Source organism: Falco naumanni, chromosome 8 (genome assembly GCF_017639655.2).
Source record: "Falco naumanni isolate bFalNau1 chromosome 8, bFalNau1.pat, whole genome shotgun sequence".
In the NCBI taxonomy this organism is placed as follows: Eukaryota; Metazoa; Chordata; class Aves; order Falconiformes; family Falconidae; genus Falco; species Falco naumanni.
The window spans coordinates 1,755,534-1,778,737 of record NC_054061.1 but is presented as its reverse complement, the minus strand read 5'-3'; the positions used below and the strand labels follow the sequence as shown (position 1 = coordinate 1,778,737).

The following is a 23,204-nucleotide window of genomic DNA, read 5'->3' as shown; positions in this document are numbered from 1 at the left end:
TTTGTTAAATAGTTTTAAGTTAGTTCTCTAGTTTCAGGTAATTCAAAATGGCATTTCAAGCAAGTTGATAAGTACACATGATTTGGTTAAATTTATTGCATTTGACAGTCAGTCAAGCAAACCAAACATTTGACCAACAACAGGGGCAAGGGAAGGAAAAAAACCTACAAAATTTGAGAACAAATGAATCCACTGCCTCCAGGACTGGCACTACTGAAGGTGTGAAATATTTAAAAATTATGGTAATAATACAAAATAAATCAAGATGCAGTCAGGTGGTAATCGCTTTTGGTTAGTCACCCAAGACAATCAATGCTAAATGGCTTTCACAAGTAGATGAGCAAAAGGTAATCATAAAAGTGTAATTATACATTTCAATATATTAACATTGAAATAAAATCTCCCATACAACCTGTCTTACTTGTGTAAGAATTAAAGATATTTGAAATTTTTAAGAGTCCACTTACAAAAAATTGATGTAATTACAAAGCAAAAGTTAATACTAAAAAGATTATACACTTACAAAATTATTCAATCAGTCCAGACCCAAGAAATCCTGAAATGTCTCAGTCATAACCATAAGATTATAACATGACGCTGTTCCAAAGCACAATTACTGTTCCCTGGGGGGTGCTTTCATTATGTCTACCTATACTTCAATACATATTCAGATTTTATTTTTTTAAGAAGTTTGATCTTGTCTCAATTTCTTGGCCCTGTTCAGTCTTGGAATAATTACAAAATCCCCCTAAAGTATTTTGTCCTGAATGATTGATAGTGTACTCCAATAATCAAATTCACTTAAAACTTTTTAAGGAGTAACTACCAGGAGTAAAACACCGACCAGCTAGCTTGCCCACTTCCAAAGAGATCTTAATCAGGAAGTTACTTTTACATTCAGTATAAACATAATTTTATCGGTAAAGTAAACTTAAAGAACAACAAAAAGAAATGCTTTAAGAGCAAGCATTGTACTGAGATATGAATTGGTACAAGTGAAACCTAAAATCTGCACGAGACTGCACAAATATTTGTTATATTTTCTTGTCAAGATATTTAACCCCACAGGATTCAAGCCCTATCACACTCTTGTGGATCTGAAATTTAACAATAATAAAAAAAGGCTCCTCTCTACTATCAATGACAACTCCTGACTCTAGAGGACGTGGGCTCTGTTGAGAGGGGAACAGACAGGTAGCAGCAGTGCCCTGGTGAGGTGAAAAGAAGCCATCAGCATTCAAAAACAGAACAACTTTGAGCTATTTAAGTCCGCTGCATGGTCCTTTTATGCTCAGGAATGCACAGGGCAGGCTCCAGCACCTGCTCAAGGACGGCACCCTCTGCCAAGTGAATGGCACAGGAAGTGCTCAGACAGGCACCTCCATGCAGGAACAGCGCGCAGCTCTCCAGAGTGTGAACCCGCTCGTAACGTCTTTTGTGAAGCAAAACGACAACTCCTCTCCAAGGGGAGCTGGCTATCACGACATCATGCAGGAATAATGCGCGGCTCTCCAGAGCGTGAGCCTGTACTTAACATCTTTTGTGATACAATGACCGCTCTCCTCCGAGGGGAGCATAGGAGCTGGCTATGCTCGAAATTCAGAGCCTCACAAAGGGAAAGGCATCATTTGCTGTTCTTACCTATCATCAAAAACAAGTTTTGCTCTTCTTGACTTTGAACTTTCCATAGACTGAGCAGACACAGGAGGGCAATTTGACGAATTGTTCAGAATCTTTTCCTGAAAGGAAAATCATTGCCAAATAATAAATTTAAAGAACAGTTAAATCTTCTCTGCCTCCAAGAAAAGCATTTGTTGCATAAATTTCTCCCATGACTTCATGCATTATATGTGGTAAGGTCAGTTTTGCAGCTGATTTATCTGCTGTTCACCGTAGACAGTAACACAGCTCCCATGGGGCTTTCACCTAACGCTGGCACCCAGGTACACACAGAGGCTACAACCGAGCTCCTCACTCTAACACACCAGGAGATCTCCACTAGAGGGAAGAATGTAGCCCAGGCTTTCAAGACACACCCAGATCCAGAAAATCCCTCCCTAAATCTCCCATGTCACCCTCCCCAAGTCCTGTTTTTCCACTCTAACAAAGAGATGATTAATATTTTTATGATTTCTTGTTTCTTTCAACAATACACTCTGCCGAATGTCTTTACCTCGAATCATAATAATAAAAAAGTATTTTTGGGAGGATAAACATCATCTTCAGGGAGAAAAGTTAAATGATTTCACAAACACATTGTCCTCGCTCCCCTAAACGGCTCAACATAACACTTCAGGCTAAAGACCAGACACTACAAACACACCCGGAACCCTAAGTGAATCTACTTTTCCTAGCTAAACAGTATAAAACGCCTCAGCTTCCTATGTGGTTCCCACTCTCTCGGTTTATCATGATCAAAGGCCATCTATATAGACGTATTTCATAACCTGCATTTATCAGATTACTGCTAACCAGAAGGGTCCTAGAGTTGCAAGGCATCAAATTCACACAGCGACGCACTACCTACCATTGTAACGTGGAAACAATAACAAAATGTGCAGTGCAATGCAGGAAGAGTATATACTACTATAAGACAAGCATGACTAAGCATATCTTAAGTATAAAATGATAAAAATCTCATCCATTAACAACTGGCTTAGGGACGTTTCTATGCTGACAAGTAAAGAAAGGACAAAGCCTCAGCCTGTAAGTAAACTATCTACAGTTCCTGGAAGTGTCATACACAGACACCAATATATGCAACCCTGCCACGCTTCTACAATCTCATGGTATTGGCATCTGAAGTAATGCAGCACGTCTCCCGGTTCAGATATTCACGAACTCCACCCTGATGACTAAGTCACTTTCTGCCATTGCTAATGTCTATTTGCTGCTCTACTCCTCCCCAAATCAATTATCTTTCCTGAACATTTTTAGACTTTGCTTCTAAGCTTTTCAGTGACTGCAAATACAACTACCGAGGTTTAGCAGTCGCTTAAGCTACCAGAGCTGCCACAGCCTGTCGGAGGCTCTGGGGCTTTGCTGCAGAGAGTTTGCAGACAGGCGCACCACACCTGCCACAGACATTGGCATCACAAAGACAAGCCAAAATCCCTCCCAATTAAACACGCTGTGCTCAACAACTGGCTGCACAATAGAAACTGCTCACAGGTATTCAACAATACACTCTCAGATGTCCGCACAGGCTGATCTCTGTCCAGTATTACACACTTATATACCGATGAAAAAGCACATTAAAACTTAGTAAGACTATAATTTCCCTATAATATTTAAATTACATCACACCTAAATACCTTCCTAACACAAATCCCTTAAAAACCATTTTCTGCACCATCTTTATAACCATGTTTCTCCACTCTAACCATGGGGAGAGTGCTGTACATTCCTGAAGCTGGAGTTAAAGTAATCTTTCTGTGGTCCTACGATGTCACAGAACAAGAGCTACAGCTTCGTATGAGCGTGGACCAAGCTCCTGCTCTCCTTAAAAATCAGGACAAGATCTGTATCTGCTCTGATGAGACAAGAATAACCTCACTGTTCCATTTACTGCTGTGTGAACAGTTTTCTAGTGATAATTCTTATTAACAAATTAAAGAATAAATAAGCAGCATCAGTAATCAGAAGACAACTAAATGCATTTCACTAATTAACATGAGAATTTGGTAGGAATAGGCATTAGTATTGCACAATCCTTCCAAAGTTGTTTTCCAGTTTATAGACTTCCAAGGTACTTAAGTCCTACAACATGAAACAATGCATACCTAAAACTAATTAACTTTAACTTGAACTGCAAATTATTGTTTAGATTACACAGAGCATGTCAAACTGCAAAGAAACAGGCTTAAGGCATTTACAGAATAAGGACTTCACCTTGGTTTCTTTAGCACTGCTTGAACCCTTCCCCTCCGTCTTTTTTTGTTTAGAAGATGAGCTGCTTTTACTGCCACTGCTGCTCTCCTTGCTAAGGTTGCTGCTGGACTTTAAGGATGATGACTGACTGACAGTCCTCTTCCGGGACCCATGTTCTTGCTTGGAATCTTTCTGCAGCGCTGGGGCAGCTGGAGACGGCAGTAAATCCTTCTCTTTAACAGTACTTGGCTTTGAAGACCTGGACAAAATGGACAAATTGAAGTTTTAGGTTTCTTTCCTTGAAAACCAAAACCAACCAACCAACAAAACCCCCAAAACTCAACGCCACAAAACTTTATTATTTTTTTTAATACAATCAAGATCTTTATTGTTAGACCTAGCAAACCAGTTATGGAGGAAAAGAAAGAGAGTAATCATCTCAGTAAGCAGGGTTCTACGAAGCCAGATTGAACTCGTTTTCACCATTTTATTTGTTCTGACCTGAAAACACAGTTAGACAAGTTCTAACCATAAAACCACATCCCTACAACAGTTCTTAAAAAAACACCCTAAACACTTACAATGCACGAAATCAATGCCAATGTTAGCGCCAGCCTGTCTGTTGCAGACTAGTCAGCCTAACAGCTCAGAAAAAATATGGTCCATATAAATGTTCCCTGGAACCCAGGGAACTGGAAAGCTTTCTCAGCATAGCCTTTCAGTACACTCTTACCTTCGCTGCCGAGAGCTACTGTTGGCTATTCCTGGCTACCCATAATAATTATTTCTACATTATTTTTATAAGATATTGATATAGTTTAATTTAATTAAGTGTCCTTCAGACAGCACTCGCAATTAAGCAAGTATCAGAAGTAATAGGTTAAAAAAAGCATAATCTAGCTAGCAATGCATCCATTCATGCTATATCCGTGTTCCAAGAAATAGTAAGACACTATTTAACTCAGAATGGGTAAACAAGATTTCTAGCATCTGATGTGCTGCAGCTTTTCACATATTTGTAATTTGGAAATTGCTCACTATATAGAATTATTTTCCATGGCATAATTATACCATCTTTCAGTTGCTTAATCTGAAATAGCTCAGTTTTAAAAGGCAGTGGAAAAAAAAATTAACTCTTTCCCATGGATTAACACTGACCAAGAACTAAATCAAAGCCAAAGCATAACAGCTATTATAAAAAGTATGGAAAATTACATAAAAGTAAAAGAGTATTAAACAGTGTTATTGATTCGCTAATTCTGTGTTACTTTGCCTTTGTGTAACTCACACTTTTCTTTAGCTAATGTATCAAGCAAATGTGAAGCTAAATCCATGGATCCAAATCTCAATGCCTTCAGCTTTCCAGGCAATACCAGTTAATTTATTCAGTTTACCAACTTGCTAAATGGATAATTACTAGGTTGGGTTAATTTAAAAGCACAGATTTTGCAAGACCAAAAAACCAGATGCAGCGCTGATATCTAAAACAAAACAGAACCCTGCTGTATACGAGAGAAAAAACAGGAAGCATATTCCATAATACACCAACCCTTCACACAAGGGGTTACCTCACTACTGTTAAGTAAAAAAAAAAATGTCCTTGGCCAATGTTTTTTGTTATGGTAATTAATTTCCAGCAGCAACTAGTGGAAACTCTGAAGTAAATCTGTCTCAAGGGTAAGAAACAATGAAATTTTAGGATTGATTAATAATGAGGAAACACTTTGCAGGGGGTAGGAGGAAGGAGGACGGGGGAAGATGACACCCATCTTCTCCTTGATCACCCTGAGCCTTTGCTGTTGAAAACATAGCCAAGATACTCACTCCCTACTGCTAGAAGTCTTGTGTCCTGATGGAGCTTTTTCTTCCAGTTTCGTTTTCTTGCTTTCACTGGCTCTGTTTTCATCCTCGTTCTGAGCAAAGCAAACAAGAAATACATCCAGGCAAACGTCCACATTTACAGCTTCACCAAGAGTGGCAATGTTTCACATTAACAAACTTAATTTGGCAGGCATTTTGCAGTGTCTAGAATAAGATACATACAGACCACAAAAGTATGCCCTACAGCATCTAGTCCATACAAAATATTTGCCCAAGCCCTGATATTGGAACATCATGAAAAACAAAGTCTGGCTTATAAATTATCAACCTACGTGAAAGAAGTAGCAGCTAAGCAGTTGCTCGCTTTAGCACAAATGTTTTTATCACCATGCAATACCTGAGATCAAGGAAACAATTTGATGTCATCAAGCCTAACAGAGGTGCTTTATGAATGCCAGGAAAAGGTACAAGTCTTGCAGTCTATTAAGTAAGCTCAGGGATGTTGAAGGCTAGCTTTTTATATAAATGTAATCCTACAGTCAAAGGGTCTTGAAGTTAAATCTCTAAGCAGCCTTCAGCAAGCACTGGAAGTATCAATACAGTGAAGACAACGGAAAACAGGGCCTCACAGAATAAATAATCCGGCAACATAACCCAGATTCAGACCTGAAGGTTTCATTTTTGTTACGCCAACACTGCAACCCTGAGCCTTATGATCAAGGAAACGTGAGCAAATAACGTGTAGAAATGAAGTGGTGATGGCTGCATACAGAGCGCTCACAAACCTAAAAACTGGAAGGCTGGGGGGAAGGGGTGGGGTTTTCTTTAGCTGCCTCAGCCAGGCATGCATCTTCTCTGGCATGCACCAGTACGCATCAGAGTAATCGGGATTCAAACCAATTAACAAGCAGACTATTTTCTGGGATAAAGCCTAAATTTAATTGGTCTTACCAAAGCTTTCTGGTTTAGACGTAAGAGCACAGACCCTTAACGCTGTAACTCCCAATGTGTACTGAGAGGCACAACTACTCAAAGAAACAGCAGTCAGTGTGTTCAGGGCCACTGGAGCAGGTGAGTGCAGTCCTGAGAACATTAGGAATTACATAGTAACTCTTGCAAAACGTAATTAATCATTGTACTGGTCAGAGTTACTCCCATTTTACAAAAAAAGCTCATACTTTCTCACTTCATTTCCTCATCCAGACAAAATAGGAATCTTGGGTTTCTCCTGTACTGTTCTTCTGTTTGCAGTTACATGTCAAGTCTCCTAGGCAACACCAATTTCAGTAAGCGATCAAGTTTACTTAGGTTGCTCAGTAGGAAAACTGGTTTAACTGAAATTATGTATCTCCTCTAGAGGGTCAAATGACTCTAAATGATATCATATAATCCTTTGATTCCACATGTCAACAAAGTCTTACAACCGCTGCCAAATCTCTGTCAAAATGAAATTTTGAGAATGAAATCCAGAGTAGCATGGCAATTTTTGAATCCCTGAACCAGGGCTTCACAGTCCTAACATCAGGGAAACCAAAATTTATAAAAACTCACTGGATCACTGAGTCCATCTGACCGGCACAAGTTTGCTCTTTATACAGACTGTGTATGTTTTGAGGTTTCTAAAAGCAGTTTAAATTACACCACCAGCTACTTCTTACCATTGTCTCCAATGATACTTGGAGTAACACTCCAGGAGTATTACTTCTATTCAGCTCCCACATTTGAGTCCTGTCCCATTTTACTGCACTCAGGCATTCCCGCTCTTTGTTTATAGTTGAAAAGATAAAATGCTTTTTTAGAGAAGATTAAACATTGTTACGGAGAGAGCCTTCTGCTCCCAGTAAAGGAGCACCCCTGACATTACGGTTTCTGCTGCTGCAATGCCCCAGGGCCATTTCTGTCCCATCCCTTGTCCTGGCAATACGAAGTTACATGATTCACTGGTTCAAGGAGGCAATCCAGCTGAATACTGCTTTTTTTTGGCCAGGTGAATTTTCCATTGGATCAGCTGCCTGAGCTGGCCTGCGGTGCAACAGGAGGTGTTGCCAGATCAAGTGGAGGCACGAGGCATGCAGCGCCCAGAGGTACAGCAGTTGTGCCACCTCCCTGAACTCCAGCTACAGTGCTAATACTCCTACAGGTTCAACCTTCTAAGAAAATCCCAGTAGTCTCTACTGTAACAGTATAGGGATGATCAATGTGTTCTACACAAAATAACTAGCCAAAGTCACCTCCTGAATTGCTCAGTCACTACACTGGGTATGATCTGGATTGCTGGGCTATATGCTTGACACCAGCACCAATCCACTAAGGGGCCCCAATAACAGGTAAATCTCTACAAAATCATCACCTGCTTATGTTTCCTTTTGCCTTTTGTAGAACTTTTGTCAGACGACTGCTTCTGGGATTCTCTCACGTGCTTCTCTGGCACGTTTTTCTTTTCCACTTTGGGTGCGTCAGCATCCTTGTAAGGCTTCCCTGGTATTCTTGATAAGAGGCTCAGGTCAATCTTCACAATAAGTGGGTACCTTTCATCAGGATCACTGAGTGGTGAAAGAAGCTCTTTCTCTTCCATAGGAGAGAACATTCTTTGCCGAAAAAAGCCATCATCCTCCTCCATGGAAGATTTAACAGGAGTCCTATTGCTCTCAGAGTATTTGGGTGTTTGTGATGAAGGAGGCAGGCTCTCATTTTCATCAGAATCAGAGGATGAGGTATCTGTTTCTATGAATTCCCTGGATTTCTGGGCAGATTTGCTCGAAGCCTTGTATTTCTTTTTCTCTGTTGTAGGCCGAGGGGAAGATTTGGGTTCTTTCTTTATATTGGGTTTTCTGGAGCCTTTTGTGGCTGCCTTATGCCTGTTTGAAGGTATATTTGTTGCCATGTCTACTGGGGTTTCACTTTCTATTTTAAGACCTCCTCTAGGTTCTTCAATAGATGTCTTTTCTGCTTTCTTGGGCTGCTTTTTACCTACAGTCCTCCTCTGTGACGAGCTGTCACTCTGGGCAGGTGACTTCTGCCTGCCACGACTGCTCTCTGAGCCCTTTTGGGTGGGTTTGGAATCTCGCCCAGGTGTAGAAGAAATCGAATCCTTGGATCCGCTTTGATCAGTGTACCCGCTCCCTGGCCCCTGATCCCGTCCCTCTTTTTTGTAGCCTTGGGAAGATGGGATATTGCTGTCCACGGAAGAAGCTGGTGACACTTTATGTGAATTAACTTTGTTCAACCAGTTATCCAGTTGCCACTTGTTTGTTGGTGGTGGCTCTGGCTAGAAAAAAATTTAAAAACGAGTGTTAGATAAAATATTTTACATTTCTTCCACCTTCTCAGGGGACAGCTGTACTGTGCTATGGGCCAAAAAAACTGAGATAAATAACAAGTCTGAGATAAACAACAAATGAAATATAGGTTGATGAATATAGGTACAAGTAACAGCCCTCATTTCTTCATCTGGAGCAGGTGCCATCAACAGGCAGCATGTGCTGCCATAGCCTTCCACACTATAAGCCTGCAGTTTTTTGAAGCTACTGTTGCCATATACAACTTCTGCTCTCCAACAGGTAACGGACAGTAAAAATCATCTCAAATTCAAACATCAAATGCATGCTTATATAGAGAACTGTTACAATATCAAATTGCAGGTACTTCAGCAAAAGAACAGTCCATCTTGGAAACTGACCACACATTTGTCAGTCTATTACTTTTTTTTTTTAAAGCACTTCTACATTTATTAATCTTTTCTGCTTTCGAAACTCAGGATTAATGCCAAGCTAATGAAAACAGCCCAAACACATGTCAAATCCTACCTCAGGGGAAGCACTCTGTGATGGTTCATTAGCTTCACTATCACTGGAACTGCTTTCACTTTCAGAGTCAGATCCTGAACTGCTTTCAGATCCACTATGGCTGCTCGAGTCATCCCTTGAATTATCTGCTCCTTCACTGTTATGCTGTGAAGGTTCAGAATTACTGAAAACAAAAATGAGGAAAAATAAACAAATGCTATCCAAGGCAAAAATATATCCTAGAAGTCCTTTCATTAGAAAGAAAAAAAAAGTATTATTTTAAATAACAGTTACAAGAAAATTAAACAAAACTGAACACAGTCACCCTGGAAACAAACAACAGCCTTTATTTTTCCCGCTTGCCAAAGTGGTCAGTAAAATTTGTATGATATAAGCTATTTAATCACTGATTAAATTCTAACCACCTTTTGCTTTAACACAAGACAAAAAAACCCCATGAATTTTAGAAATGAGATCAAGTCAAGAGCTCTGACTGGGCTGAATACCACCACTCTACTTTCTATGCTGCAATCTACCAGGAATGCCTACCTTCCAGGTGTGCTCCTTGGCACTGTCTTATCGCAGTCCTGCAATTAGAAAAAAGAGCATGAAGCTTCTAGAACTTATTTTATGACTGTATATACAATTAAGTTGCAAAGCATCAATTTAGAGCCTTTCAATTTTTAAAATTATTTAGCCTGAATAGCACCTTAATTCAGTACTTGTAGACAAATTAAAGTGCTGCGTTTTCCTTACACAGAAAGAAACACAGTTACTTTCTCCAGATTTTCACCACCAATCTGTTATCACAGAGTCCCATATATTCTGACTACAGTTCTAGGAGTCCCTGTTTCCACCACTCACTAATACCATCTCCATCTTTTTGACTCGGATGATTCAACGTTTTACAATATTCCAGAGATGCTCAGAGTACTAGGAGTTAACTTTGAGTACTATCTTCAAAGTTTTCCACATGAAGAAAATCAAGTACAAGAACTGGGAACAGGAAGAAAAGAAACAAAACAAGAGAGGAGGGTGGATTACTGCTAGGTAGCACAGACCCTACAGGTGTTTTTAATTTAGCACACTAAAAGCCTTTTCTGGCAGAAGCTGCATGAAGTTAGTATTGACAAAGAAGAATAAAAAGACTTTTTGATAAAAATCAAAGTGCTGCTATACTGCCAGTTACAGATACAGTATCCTTTATCATCCCAAACACAGTCCAAAGCTACTAATGCATGCACAGAGATGTTCACACATGTACTCTTTAGCTGGAGTGGCAGAACATTAAGGGTTTCATCTTTACATGGCAGGCCATTACGTATATTTTAAAATCCACTATTGCCAATATACGTTCAGAGAAAGCCCATCTGAATCAGTAAAATGAGCTTTTCTAGAGAAAAGTGTACCATTTTCACAAAACAGGTAATTTTCCCAAAGTTTCCATTTAGGAATACCTGAGTTTTGTCTAAAAATATTCTGTTTGATTTTTGTTTCTTAATCATAAATCTCCTCTTAAGCTGCTCGGTTTGCTGTTGGAATATTGAACACTGCTCAAGTACTGAACCATGAATACATTCACTATGTTTTTCTGAAACTCTCATTTAATGAACATACCTGCTCTCCATCGCTGTCTTCACTACTGCTAAGTTTTAAGTCATCTTTCAACATACTAAGTAAAAGGGAGAAAGTAAGACAAGTTTTTCCACGTACTTTAATTACTTTCAAAGCGTTCTATATTTCAACATGCTATTGTTTATACTACAAATTAGGCTGCATGGGTGAAACCCACGAGATACCATTCTAACATTTGATGTTTAAGAATGGCGAGTTGAAGTCATTCTTTAGAGAAGAATAAGGATTCTAGTCTTCTGACTCCCTAGTCCATTCTGTTAAATTTAGAAAGGAAATTTGACACAATTTACTAATGCAGGAGGAGCTAACTCATGTGTGTTCAATGAGGCCTTAATACACAACGGCCAAGAACATTGTTTGAAATAGAATCAAGGAAGCCAACACTAGTGGCTGCTTCCTGTCTCGTGGCAACAGCACAACTGTTCTAAGTCATAATTATTTATTATTATTCAAAGCCATAATTATTTATGGGAGTCATACGTACACACATTATTTCACAATAATGACATGTGAACACACTGAAAACATATAGCAGGGTACAGGCCCTTTGTGCTTATTGAAAACCACCTTTGAATACAAAATAAAACATCTTACTCTGTCTGGTTCGATTCACATCTGGAGAAAGAAAATGAGAAAGGATTAAATTCTAATACTTCTGAGTTTCACAGTATAGCTGTTCTACTGACTATCTGAAAAGAAACATCAGCCTTTATGATCTAGTTCCTGAAATATTTTTCATTTCTATCCTTTTACAAAAGATGCATTTATCTCCTTTTTTAAGTGTGGTTTTGTTTTTTTTTTTAAGATCACAATCACTTCTTTTTTTCCCTCCTAATTATTTAAAACTCTATTGTTGCAGTGAACATCACCTCGGCTTTCTTCCTGTGCATCCCAGTTCAACACATGTCCTACGCTACCTCTTGTTCTTAGATGCTGTCCCACTCCCCAGCTTCGGAAATAGCAGAGTTCCTTCTCAGCAGCCTACACTGCTATGACAAAAGCAAAGCCAAGTGGTGAACTTCTCTTTCTACCCCTCGTTGAACTGGCTGCATATCAGCATCTTCTTAACAACACATTTTTAGGAAACTGACTGTAAGACTATAATAATTGAGGAGGGTTTCTTTTTGTTCTACTCCCTTCCCATAGGTCATGTGCTTTTTAATCTTGCCAATCCTGCAACATGCACAGACAAGCAGAAGAACAAGACTTCATTTTGTGATTGCATCACAACAAATGTTAACTCAGAATAACAAGCTTTCAGAAGCTACAACCACTTTCATTAAACATACGATCGGCTGGTAAACCTTTATTTTCATAGAAATATTTGTTTGGAAACCATCTGTTAACAGCATATAGTTGATTTTCAGGTATGAGATAGGTGGACTACAGGCACCAAGAATATTCCAGTGGGTTTTTATTTTTCCTTCCAGCTGCATGATCAACAATGTAAAACATTAGAGGTCTGTGTGCATAACTAAAAGTTTGTCAGTTAAGAGGCTGAGCAGAACAAACCCAACTAGACCCCAAGCAGAGTTTACAGTCTCCCCCAACATGAAACCGTTCCCTCTCCTGCCTACGCACGCAACTGCTTCCAGCTCACAGCTCTGCAATGCACACGTTTGCTAAATCCCATCCCATCCTGCCCATTCTTGGATGCTGATACCTTTCTGGTTCACAAGCTGATTCCAAGGCCCAAACTCTTGCACACCTATCCTGACAACTGACAAGAAACAGGGGAACAGAAAGGCAGCACAGGGTATTTGTTACTCACTCCAGTGTGCAATACTGAGTCTAATGTCCCAGAAAATGGCTGCTTAAAAATGATCACTGTTTTCTGCCCGTCAAGGAAAAGTATTGCTTAAGTGTCCATGCAAGAACTGGCACATTCTAGTAAAAGAAACAGCTACTTTCCAAAGCTCTTAGAAGTTTGACTATTGTTCATAAAATGTTTTCTCAACAGCCACTTACGATTTGGATTGATGACCATTGGATGTTTTTGATGAAGGATTATATCGTTCTAGAAGAAAAAAGAAATGCACAGTTGAAAACTCAGCCAGTAAAGTAAGTTACTCCAAAGTTGCCACAAATACAAGGTCTTAGGATAAACCAAGAATGGCTGAGTAGACGAGAGAGTAATAACTAGCTGACATGAGGTACAATCCCCCCTCAGACTGAAGTAGTAGTAGGTGTAGAGATAAAATACTAAATACAGTGAATTACTTAATCAAGAAATTTGATTATAGAAAATCTAAACCAATACACACTTAATCTGTTATTAATGGTGTGAAAAACTGGCTTGCTTCTATCAAGATTAATCTACTGCCTTCTACGTGCAGGATACAGGGTATAGATCACCCTGTCAAGCTAATAGTCAAGGTCTGACTTATTTCAGCATCCCTACATAGCTTTTTAGCACATAAACAATCTTTACATCCAGAAATCAAACTCAAAAGCCAATTCTTGCAATAGGAATACATACTGATATAAACAGCTTTTCAGTTGGGTTCTTTTTCCCTCCCTTTCCTTTAATTCTGGCAAATAGCTAAGCTTAGTTCAACAGAAACAAGAACTGATGCTGTTAAAAGTTTCCTGGAAAATTCAAACAGGAGTTGAAAACCGGTTCTGCGTTTTGATTAACCGAGCCTCTTTACTTACACACCTAAAGACAGTTGCTCCTACAATGTAAACCTATGGTTTAGCATTATGGAATTAAGTTCTAATTTGCTTCCTTAATTCCCTACTGTATCAGGTGTTTAGATTAAGCTGCTTGTGAATATCTAAGACTAAACCGCTCTTCTTTTACTATTTCATCTGTTTCATCACTTCAAGAGGGAGCAGAAAGACTTTTGGAAGGTAACAGCACAAATCAATTCAATGTTACCTGGTATGTAACCTGTGTTAAATTATTAATTTCAGTAATATTCAAAACAATATAGTTAAAGAGAAATAAAAGCAGCTTCTGTCCAAAATCTGAAAATGCATTGTGGGAAAAGAAATTCAAGCATATTAGTAAGCATATTACTGTATGAGTTCTCGACCAGTTCTCTCTCTCGATTTTCAAATGACAACATGAAAATGAACAGTGAAACTGCAACGTGCCTTTTCTATTGAAATATAAGCATAAGCATTATTTTGGTTTCTAATGTGTTTCTAAGCAGGGGCTGTTTTTTTTAAAGGGTGTTTTGTTTTTGTACTCATCTATATTCAGTTAGATCTATCATAATGGCATTTTTTTTTTTTTCAAGAGTTAGAAAACATGACAGATTAAAAATGCAGGGTATTTTCTAGAAGATGGTAACTTTTCGCAACTCAGTCATAACTTTCTAGATTTCAACAAGAAATGCAAAAGAAAATCAGGTTTAAACAGGTTAAAACTTGAGAAAGTACAGCTAATCTTAACTTAGACTCCATCCTATGACCAGTCTGGAAAATCTCATTCACTAAAAAGCATGAAACAAAAACATTAAACATTTTACAGGAAGTTTAATATACTTACTCTGTTCTCCAGTGCCAAAACTGGACTGCTGAGACTCCTATGGGAATAAAAGATCACAAGCGGGTTTTTTTCACTGGGAATTTTAACATATCAAAAAACATGCTGTGAGCAAGATATTCTTTCTACTGAAAGGATGGCACCTAACCTCTAAAAAAAGAAAAAACCTAACAACAAAAGAGAAAGAGTGATTCTTTATCTGGGCCCAGCTCCTCTCACCAGCCATACCAGGGAAGGGGACCTTCACGCTCCTCTTCCATCGCTCAGCTCTCCCACTTGCTTCGTTTTAAGAAAGGCCGCGTGCAGTTGTACCACACAAGAGCTGAAACTCCAAAATCCCTATGTAACTTCCATATACCCTAGCTTCATGTAAGTTTAGCATGGAGAGGAACCGTTCAGTACGTTTTTCCTTATCTTTCTTACACAAAAACTTTGCTGCTATTTTTATGTATTTGCATTCAAACTCTTTTCTCTGCATTTTTCTTTTCCACACACTCCCCACTGTGGTAGACAAGTAATGAGTACAGTAACAATCTCCCCCACACCCCCACCCCCCACAAAAAAACCTACCAAACCAGCAACACCACCAATACCACCACCACAAAAAAAAAAAAAAAAAAAAAACAAACAAAACAAAACCAAAAAAAACCACAAAAGCCCACCTTGTCAACAAAGGGACCTAAAAGACAACAAAACTTAAAAGCTGAACAGCTCTGCACAGCCTGCCCAAACCCCCTTTTGGCAATGGCTGCACACAAGTCCCTGGTAAAGGCATCGTTCCTCCTCTGCAAAGGCCAGATCTTCATGTAATCAGACAATTCATTAGTACAAAACCAACTAAACAATGATATGTAACTTCCTTTGACATATAATGAGTCTGTTACCTATACATCTAGCCATGAAAGATAAAGCCTTGCAAAATTTAGGACTTGTATCATCTTCAGTATTCCCATTCCAGAAAACCCAATTCTGACTCCCAGGACATAGTAATTTTTTTTTTTAAACCCTAAAATATTGTTTTAGCAAACAAATACGAAGAGGCTACCAAATTACTGGAAACCTACTTCTAGGCTAGAGTGCCATTTTAAAATAGGACCTTCCTGACCTCATTTTAAAATGAGGACAAATGATGGCCCCATAAATAAAAAGTGAAAATATTTGACTCTATTCATAAAGTTACATATGCACATTTTACTTCAATGCTCTGGCAATGGCAAACCAGAATGACAACTCTAATTATTTCCAGGTTTTTTTGTTATACCTGCGAACAAGTTCTCAAGCAGCCAAGTTAGTGACATTTTTTTTTTCGCAGTTATATACGCAATTTATAAATTTATATATTTTTTTTAACACAGAAAAGCTTTACACAGCAAAGTACACTTGGAAATTTCTAATTTCCCTTAAAAGTAAAAGCAGTTGCAATAATGCACTGAACAAGTATTTTGTTGACTGTGAACTTGGTAAGGAACTTGCTTGTAAGGTGTTTCAAATGCCTCTAATCTTTATTAACTGAAAGAAAGGAAGGTACAATAAAAATAAAATTAACCTATGTTTAAAGTGCAAAGCAAAGATGAAGTTGGAGAGAAGCCTTATGACTTCAACGGAAAGAAACAGCTACACTTCCTTCAAAATTAATTAACTGATTTTTATCTTTTACACAGGTACAATGAGTACAATTCCCTGATTGCCTTTTTCCACTGTCACCTTTGACAAGTTGACAAACTGTTAAGTCAAAAAAAGAAGTGAAGACCACACAATAACCAAACACCGCACCCACAGAATAACTGCACTGGGGTGAGCACAGGATGAGGAACTGGCACCCATTCTTACCAGCACATGTATCACAAATTCTGCAGAAACCCGGCCTAACTGCTCACTTCAGGCAACTTCCCATTACTAGGGCATAGTGCAGTCTTTCAGTTAAGTGCACTTTAACGAGGCGTTATGTTTAAATGTGCAACTTTTTCCATCTCTCTTGCCATCTGTGTTGTCTTTGAATACTTATTTCTTTAAGAAACTTGGCGATTAAAAAAAAAAAAAAGCTGTACTTTCAACTCCGAAGTTATTTATAGCAATATCTTCTAAAGGCCTACTTCAGAAAGAAGAAATTAAAAACAACTTAAAGGAAGGAAACCCTTTTAACCGAAGTGTAATAGACTGCTGGGGTTAGATACTGAAGACACTGAAGCAGGAAACAAAATCGCAGCTTGTACTCAAACACAAAAGCTGGAGAGAAAATCGCTCGCCAGCTGCGCAGAACGGCAGTCAGGTACCAACTCACATCTGCAGGTTACCAGCTTGGCTGCAGCCCCGGTTGTGGTGAATGGGACCCATTTCCATTTAATGTCTGAAATCTCAGGTCAGATGTCACTTTCATTTCTCAGAAGCAAGTTTCTGTATTACAGCAGATCAAGGGATCTTCTCGGGAACTTCAGCACAGGGCAGATGCTGAGCAAACCTGGAGACAGAATCCACCTCTTCGGAGATGCCTCTAGGTCACTGCACAGGTATGCAGGTACGAAAACTGCCAAACCTCTCATGCTACTTTGAAATGAAAAACTTCCACTCTAACAGACAGCTGGGATTTTTAATATACTTTACAAACACACCAGTATTTTTTGATGGTAAGTCCACGGCTTAAAAAAAGTTACAGGGGGTAAAATTACAGAGTGTTAGGTCATTGGATAACATTTTTTTATCAAGACTCAGAAATCAACATTTTTTTAATAGCATCCATAAAACTTTCCCTGACCTATTTTCATAATCAGAAGTTTTATCTTCTGATTCAAAGACTTCCTGAAAACTATTAGATAGGTTTATAGTAATCAGAGAGGCCCCAGTCAGGAGTTCAGGTTCCTTCAAGCTACTCACTACCTACACATGGGGAAAATGATCCTAATCCCAAGTGTCTTAAACATAAATTCAACTGGTCCACCAAAGGGAGCTTAATTTTACGTGCACAGGCAAAACATACTAAACTTCTGCACAAAAGAGGAATGCTGTGGAACACTTCAGCATATTACTTGTAAATAAACTGAGCACAGTATTAAAGAGAACAAGCTTTCTGTGAACAGTACTGCATGATTAAAGTAAACCACTGTTTTGTTTTGTTTTTTGAATTCTGCTCTGGGTCCAGACTGCACAAGCCTATGGCTCACTAACTCACTGGAATTCTGCAAAGAGCTGCTGCCAAGAATGACAGAGGGGAGAAGGCAGAGGAAATTATAGGCTTTGGATGCAGAGAGAGAATTTGACAAAGTTCCATGGCTAAGATGTGCAGCCACAAAATAGAAAAAGCTGGCAGAAAGTCAAAAGACTCAGAGCAGCCATAAATGGAATTTTTTGCAAACTGGGTGAAGAAATACAATCCAGCTTGATAGGTTCAAAGAAACACAACCTACCTTTTTTGTTCAAATGTCAACAAGACTGTGCAATCTTACATAGTTTCTCTCTGTGTCAAAGACACATACTTCTGCACACCTCCTTTCTTCCCAAACGGAGTCAAATACCAGAGAAACACAGGAACAAGCAGTTCTAGCAACCCCATAATCAAATGTGCTCAAAAATGTGCAAAGGGAAAACATCTCCCCAAAGGTTCAGGAATAAGTATTCAAAGCAGTGGAATAAGTACCTCTGCCGGTGAGGAGAGGTGTGGGGGTTTTCAATTTTTTTTTTTTTTTTTTTTTTTTTTTTTTACAGTAACAGGTAAGAATCGTTTCCAAGTTCACAGTTTTATACAACACAGCAAATAAACCTGATTAAAAGTAACATACGCAAGATTAATATTGATCTAATGTTAAGAAAACAAATGACAAGATTTATTTCTAGACACGTCCTCAAAAGCGCAGCTGAGAACCACATAGTATGTTCTGCATTTTCAGCTCACTGGAGAGAAGCAAGCAAGACAGTGAGCAGGAGCACGGAGCGCCGAGGGCAATGACACCAGGGCTGCCCATAGCCCTGGGGTTCGCTGCCAGTGTGAGAGCCTGAACCATTTAACTTCGCACCAGCCCGAGGGAGTTCTGTGGATGCGCACTTACAACATGCAAGCCAGAACCTTTGACCAAAAGAAGGTGATGTCAAAGCATTCACGTAAAACGGATTACACTGGAGACCTCAGTGAGGAAGTCTTGAAATACTTCACTGAACTGTCCTGCTTTGAGGAGCGATTTGGATCAAACAGGAAACTGACAGCAGCCGGCGGTGCTCCAGAAGAGCAGTCTGGTCAGAAAATGCATAGTCTTAACTATCATGAAGTTAACTTTCAAAAGATAAACAGCGTAATTTCTTCACTCTGAAGTTATGCCAAATTAGGGGTGGAGTACCCCAATCCATTTCAGAGAGATGTTGACTGGAGAAAAATTTTATTGTCAAGTTACATCTTTTATTGGTAATCAGTAGATACAGGAAGCAAAACATGGATCCTTGAGTGAGTCAGCTATCGCAAGCTGAACTGTACTCGCTGAAGTTGCTACCCACAGCTATCTACCCTGCCTATCTCTACCCTGCCTACCCCATCAGCTTCCGAGATACTGCTCACTGCAGAGTGTATTTCAAGGCAAACAATCACCAGTGCCAGTCTGCCTTGAAATCCTGCTGCTGGGGCTGCCAGATCCAGCCTCAGGGGAGCAAGCAGGCAGCTGAGAGCAAAAGAACTCCTTCCTCAGAGGTGTCAGCTCAAGCAGGTCTCCTGGAAACGTGCCCTGTGCTGTCAACAGCAGCAAAGAGTGACCGATTTCTCTTTAGAATTAATAGCTTAAACACTTCAGTAGTTATTAAGTACATGGGAGGTTAGGAAGAGGACCTTTTTGAACAAGTGATCTGAAAATTTCTTTAGCAAAACATCCGATTTTAAAATTGGTTTGTTTTTTTTTCTAAATTGAAAATGTAGAATCTAATAGAACTATTAATAGACTTCAAAATAATGAGGAAAATTCATTTGATGCAGCAAAGTACATTTAAATTGCTTAGCATTTACCAGTCAGCCTCCATTACTTTGCTAGACAGACTATTTGCTAAACAGTAAATGCACTTGTTTGGTTCTACACAAAATGGTGCAAAGTGTTTCCCCAACAGTGAAAAAGGCTCAATGGCATTTTCAAACCTCAGAAGTATCCTGAAGAAGGTTTGAATTTATGAAACAAGATTTAAGTAGTAAAAGGAAAGTTACATTATAGACATCTTTGCAAACTGCTCTATGTGTGTAAACCAGAGAAAAAATGCTGACATTTTCCATAAGGTTACTGCTGACAAATGTGGTGAAGCAAGATAAGAGAGATGCAAAGCACTAAAACAAACCCAGAACTATACAGAACTGAATTTAGAAGAGTTCCAAAATCCTGATCTTTAACAGGAGTTACTCTTTCAACAGCATTCAGTATTTGACTACAGCACTGACCTTTGTTGGAAAAGGAAATTTTGACGGTTCAGTTTTGCATGGTGTATGAATAGCAGTCAGTGGAGGAGGCCAAGAATGGGTCATCTCCTACAACCAGGAAAAAAAAAAGGAAAGCTATTAACAAAATTAAAAAGCAAAGATGTCATGTTACAATCTTGATTCAAATGGCTACCCTGTCTCTCAGGTTTCAGTTCATTGTCCACACTTCACTAAGCTTTATATTCAAATATTAATTTCCCAAATGTGGAACAAAGATTTTGCATATAAACCTAGATTTCAAATTGTTAGCCGTGAGATAAGACAGTTAAGCTGTAATAACAAGCAGACCTGAACATAAACTCCAGTAGAACTTAAGAGTCTGATCACTTAAGATTGTGAATAGCACATGTAGCATACAAGGATAGCAAGAAGAATCCTATGAAAGGAAAGCCTATAAAGTTTGAGGAAAACGGGGAAACATCAAATGCCTGAAGCTGGGAAGAAAGTGTCTTGTATTCTCTCAGAGCATCTCCAAGGACCGTGCAGTACCAAAGGTGAGAGCAAACGGTAAGCCACAGAAATGCTCAAGGGAAACATGATCAATTCTTTTGTGATAGTAGACATACAACCAGGGGGATCACATGAGGGGTAAAAAGACTTGAGAAAATAACCTGGGTAGAAGAGAAGGGAAAGTTTTGCTGTGGGGTAGGAAAAAACCTACTACAATCTAAAAAGATTATCAGAATGTCAGGACTGTATTTTGGTGGAAGAAATGGGCAATTCTGGTTAGGTTAACAGGGAGGAGGCCTAGAAGAACACGAATGCAGTGAGGATATCCAGAAGATGATGTGCATACCCAGCAACGCTCAGTACCCAGCTCACACCGCTCTGCTTCCAGTTTTCCCTGGTCTGCCTGCACTAGAGGAGTAATTGAAGAGCCCTCCTGTAACAACTTGCAGCCAAGTCAATTTAAGAGGCACTAACCAACTGCAGAGTACTTTCCACCTCTTTAGCAATGTTTGCATTTTCAGTAAGTAAGCTATGAACAAAACCACAGAGAACTTACTTTTAGAATTTCATCCACGCAGCTCACATCACCAGATGCTGATGCCTACAAATCAAAACTCAAGATTAACTTCTCCTAAAGCAAATTTTCCTTAAAAGATTCCAGGGGCTAGAAACAGTTAAAAAGCCTTCAATTCTTATCATGATTCATATGGACTCTATATAGATACAAACAGACCTTGCTACTTCTTTTCAGCAACGTTAATTTTAATATCAGATAGATCCATAGTTTATGGTATGAGTCACATCCAGTTCTGAAAAGCAATACATGAGATTTATAAAAAGTTGACAATAACGTCTTACTTTTCACTTGACAGTTAAAGTGATCACAGGCAGTTTGATATTATAAACTTGGGGGGGGGCGGGGGGAAGAGAATCGTAGCTTTCAATCATTTCCTGGAAGATGCCACTGGATAATATCTGAATTCCAATGCATGACCGTGAAAGCCCAGTAATGACAAACTGCATTATGAAATAAAACATACATTACAGCGTGACTCTAGAAACAGCAATAATTATGAAACTATGAATCTTCTGCATCCCTGATGGCTACAAGCAAAAAGGAAGCAAAGCTACTATACAATTCACTGCATCAGCATTAGCATGTCAAGTCTTTGCAAGTAAGAAAATAATTTTCTAATTCTTACCTGTGTCCTGGATCTTATTTTGCTATTTGTTGAAATCCCAGGAACAAAGGCTTTTCTCTAGCTACCACAATTCAAGCAGTATAAACAGGAGATGCTCTCCTTGCAAGTGAGCTGTAGTCAAGAGTCTGTGCCTTAATGATTCAAAAATTACCAAACTACTAAAAGTTGTTAACCCAATAGTGTTTTGTATCCAGCATAACTGATAAAAAGTTCTGAACCCTGTTCAATTTGGTGTGCTTTAGGGTTACCTTATTTTCCCTAAGTGAAGATGAAATAATCACATCTAGTAATTGCTACACACTTCAAAAGAAAATCCGATACATGCAGATACTATCACTAGCCTAAGACAGCATGGCTCCCAGTAATAACAATATACGTATCTAGCTTGTCAAAGTATTTGTGAATATCCTACTCTACAAAAATTAGCCTCTCTTGGTTAAGTTAGCCTTTCTGAAAGTCTCACAGCCGTTACTTAATAAAAATCACTGTATTCATATGGAAGAAGCAGAAGGAAAAAAACACTTTTGCACATTGCCCATTTAAAATACAGGTTTTCACTGCGTAAGTTTAAGATGCTTTGTGTAATTAAAAAAAAAAATAATCCAGTGTTTACCAAAAACTAAATTTTGGTTATGTAGATTGGGATTTTAAAGCAGCTGGAAAATCCCAGCCCAAAGGAACTTAGGTTTAAGCAACCAGGAGACAGAGAGCAACTTACATCTAGTGGTTGAGAAGGTATTTTCAGCTTGGTTAGATGTGCTTTGCTGCTAGGCTTCAGCTCATTCACGCTGCTGCTGTGAGTCTGACTACTGTAGTGTTCAGAGGATAACTTTGGTTCCATGGATTCCTGTCCATCCATTGGCCTTACGTACGCAGTGGGTTTCTGTAACATTGAGCTGGACTTGGACATTAGTGAAGGTGGAAAAGACTGATTAGAGTGTTGTCCACTTGAAAATGAGGGTACACGGGAGGGAGAGTCCCAGTTGGCATCAGGATCCCGGGGAGATTTTGAACGTTGATGTTCTTTGCTGTGGTGATCATTTCCATGAGATCTTGAATGGCTGGAGCTCAAAGAAGAAACAGTAGATGGTTTTCCAGGGCTGGAAGAACGGGGTTTGGAGTGTTCAGACCCATGCTGGCTTTTTTTGCGGCTGCTGCTGCTACTGTACGAGTCGCGGTCGTGCCTCTGGCCACCACTGCTAGTGTTATTGCCACTGCCACGCTGACTACTATGTCCACTCTGTAAGCCCGAGGACCGTTTCTGAGATTGTGAGGAAGTGCTAGGTGCTGGTCCTACAGGAGTCCATTTGCTGCTCTGATGTGAGCTAGTATTATGTCTCTGATCACCAAAGAAACTTTGGTTTGATTTTTCATCTGGTGTTGATGGTACAGTTGGTTTGGGAATTCCAACAAGCTTTTGTAGCGATCTATCTCCTATAAGATCCTTCATTTCATCATAATTACCAAGCATGCTCTGAATACGACTAGACAATTTGTCTTCTTTGCTGGTC

At 39.2% G+C, this 23,204-nt stretch overlaps 1 protein-coding gene across 7 annotated transcripts in view; it reads right to left on the bottom strand.

Moving 5' to 3' along the window:
- The window catches only part of AFF4 (AF4/FMR2 family member 4), a 53,648-nt gene that overhangs the window by 9,941 nt on the left and 20,503 nt on the right, over nt 1-23,204 (bottom strand). For 6 of the 7 annotated variants that reach the window (XM_040604874.1, XM_040604872.1, XM_040604875.1 and 3 more), the window contains exons 3-15: nt 22,412-23,203; nt 21,048-21,092; nt 20,003-20,089; nt 14,608-14,644; nt 13,080-13,128; nt 11,706-11,726; nt 11,094-11,148; nt 10,026-10,063; nt 9,498-9,660; nt 8,042-8,959; nt 5,695-5,783; nt 3,892-4,129; nt 1,642-1,739 (exon numbers count right to left, since the gene is read on the bottom strand). In XM_040604874.1, the coding sequence (XP_040460808.1) occupies nt 1,642-1,739; nt 3,892-4,129; nt 5,695-5,783; nt 8,042-8,959; nt 9,498-9,660; nt 10,026-10,063; nt 11,094-11,148; nt 11,706-11,726; nt 13,080-13,128; nt 14,608-14,644; nt 20,003-20,089; nt 21,048-21,092; nt 22,412-23,203 (2,630 nt within the window). The remainder of the gene's footprint in view (nt 1-1,641; nt 1,740-3,891; nt 4,130-5,694; nt 5,784-8,041; nt 8,960-9,497; nt 9,661-10,025; nt 10,064-11,093; nt 11,149-11,705; nt 11,727-13,079; nt 13,129-14,607; nt 14,645-20,002; nt 20,090-21,047; nt 21,093-22,411; nt 23,204) is intronic. The other variant, XM_040604873.1, reaches the window with a different exon arrangement.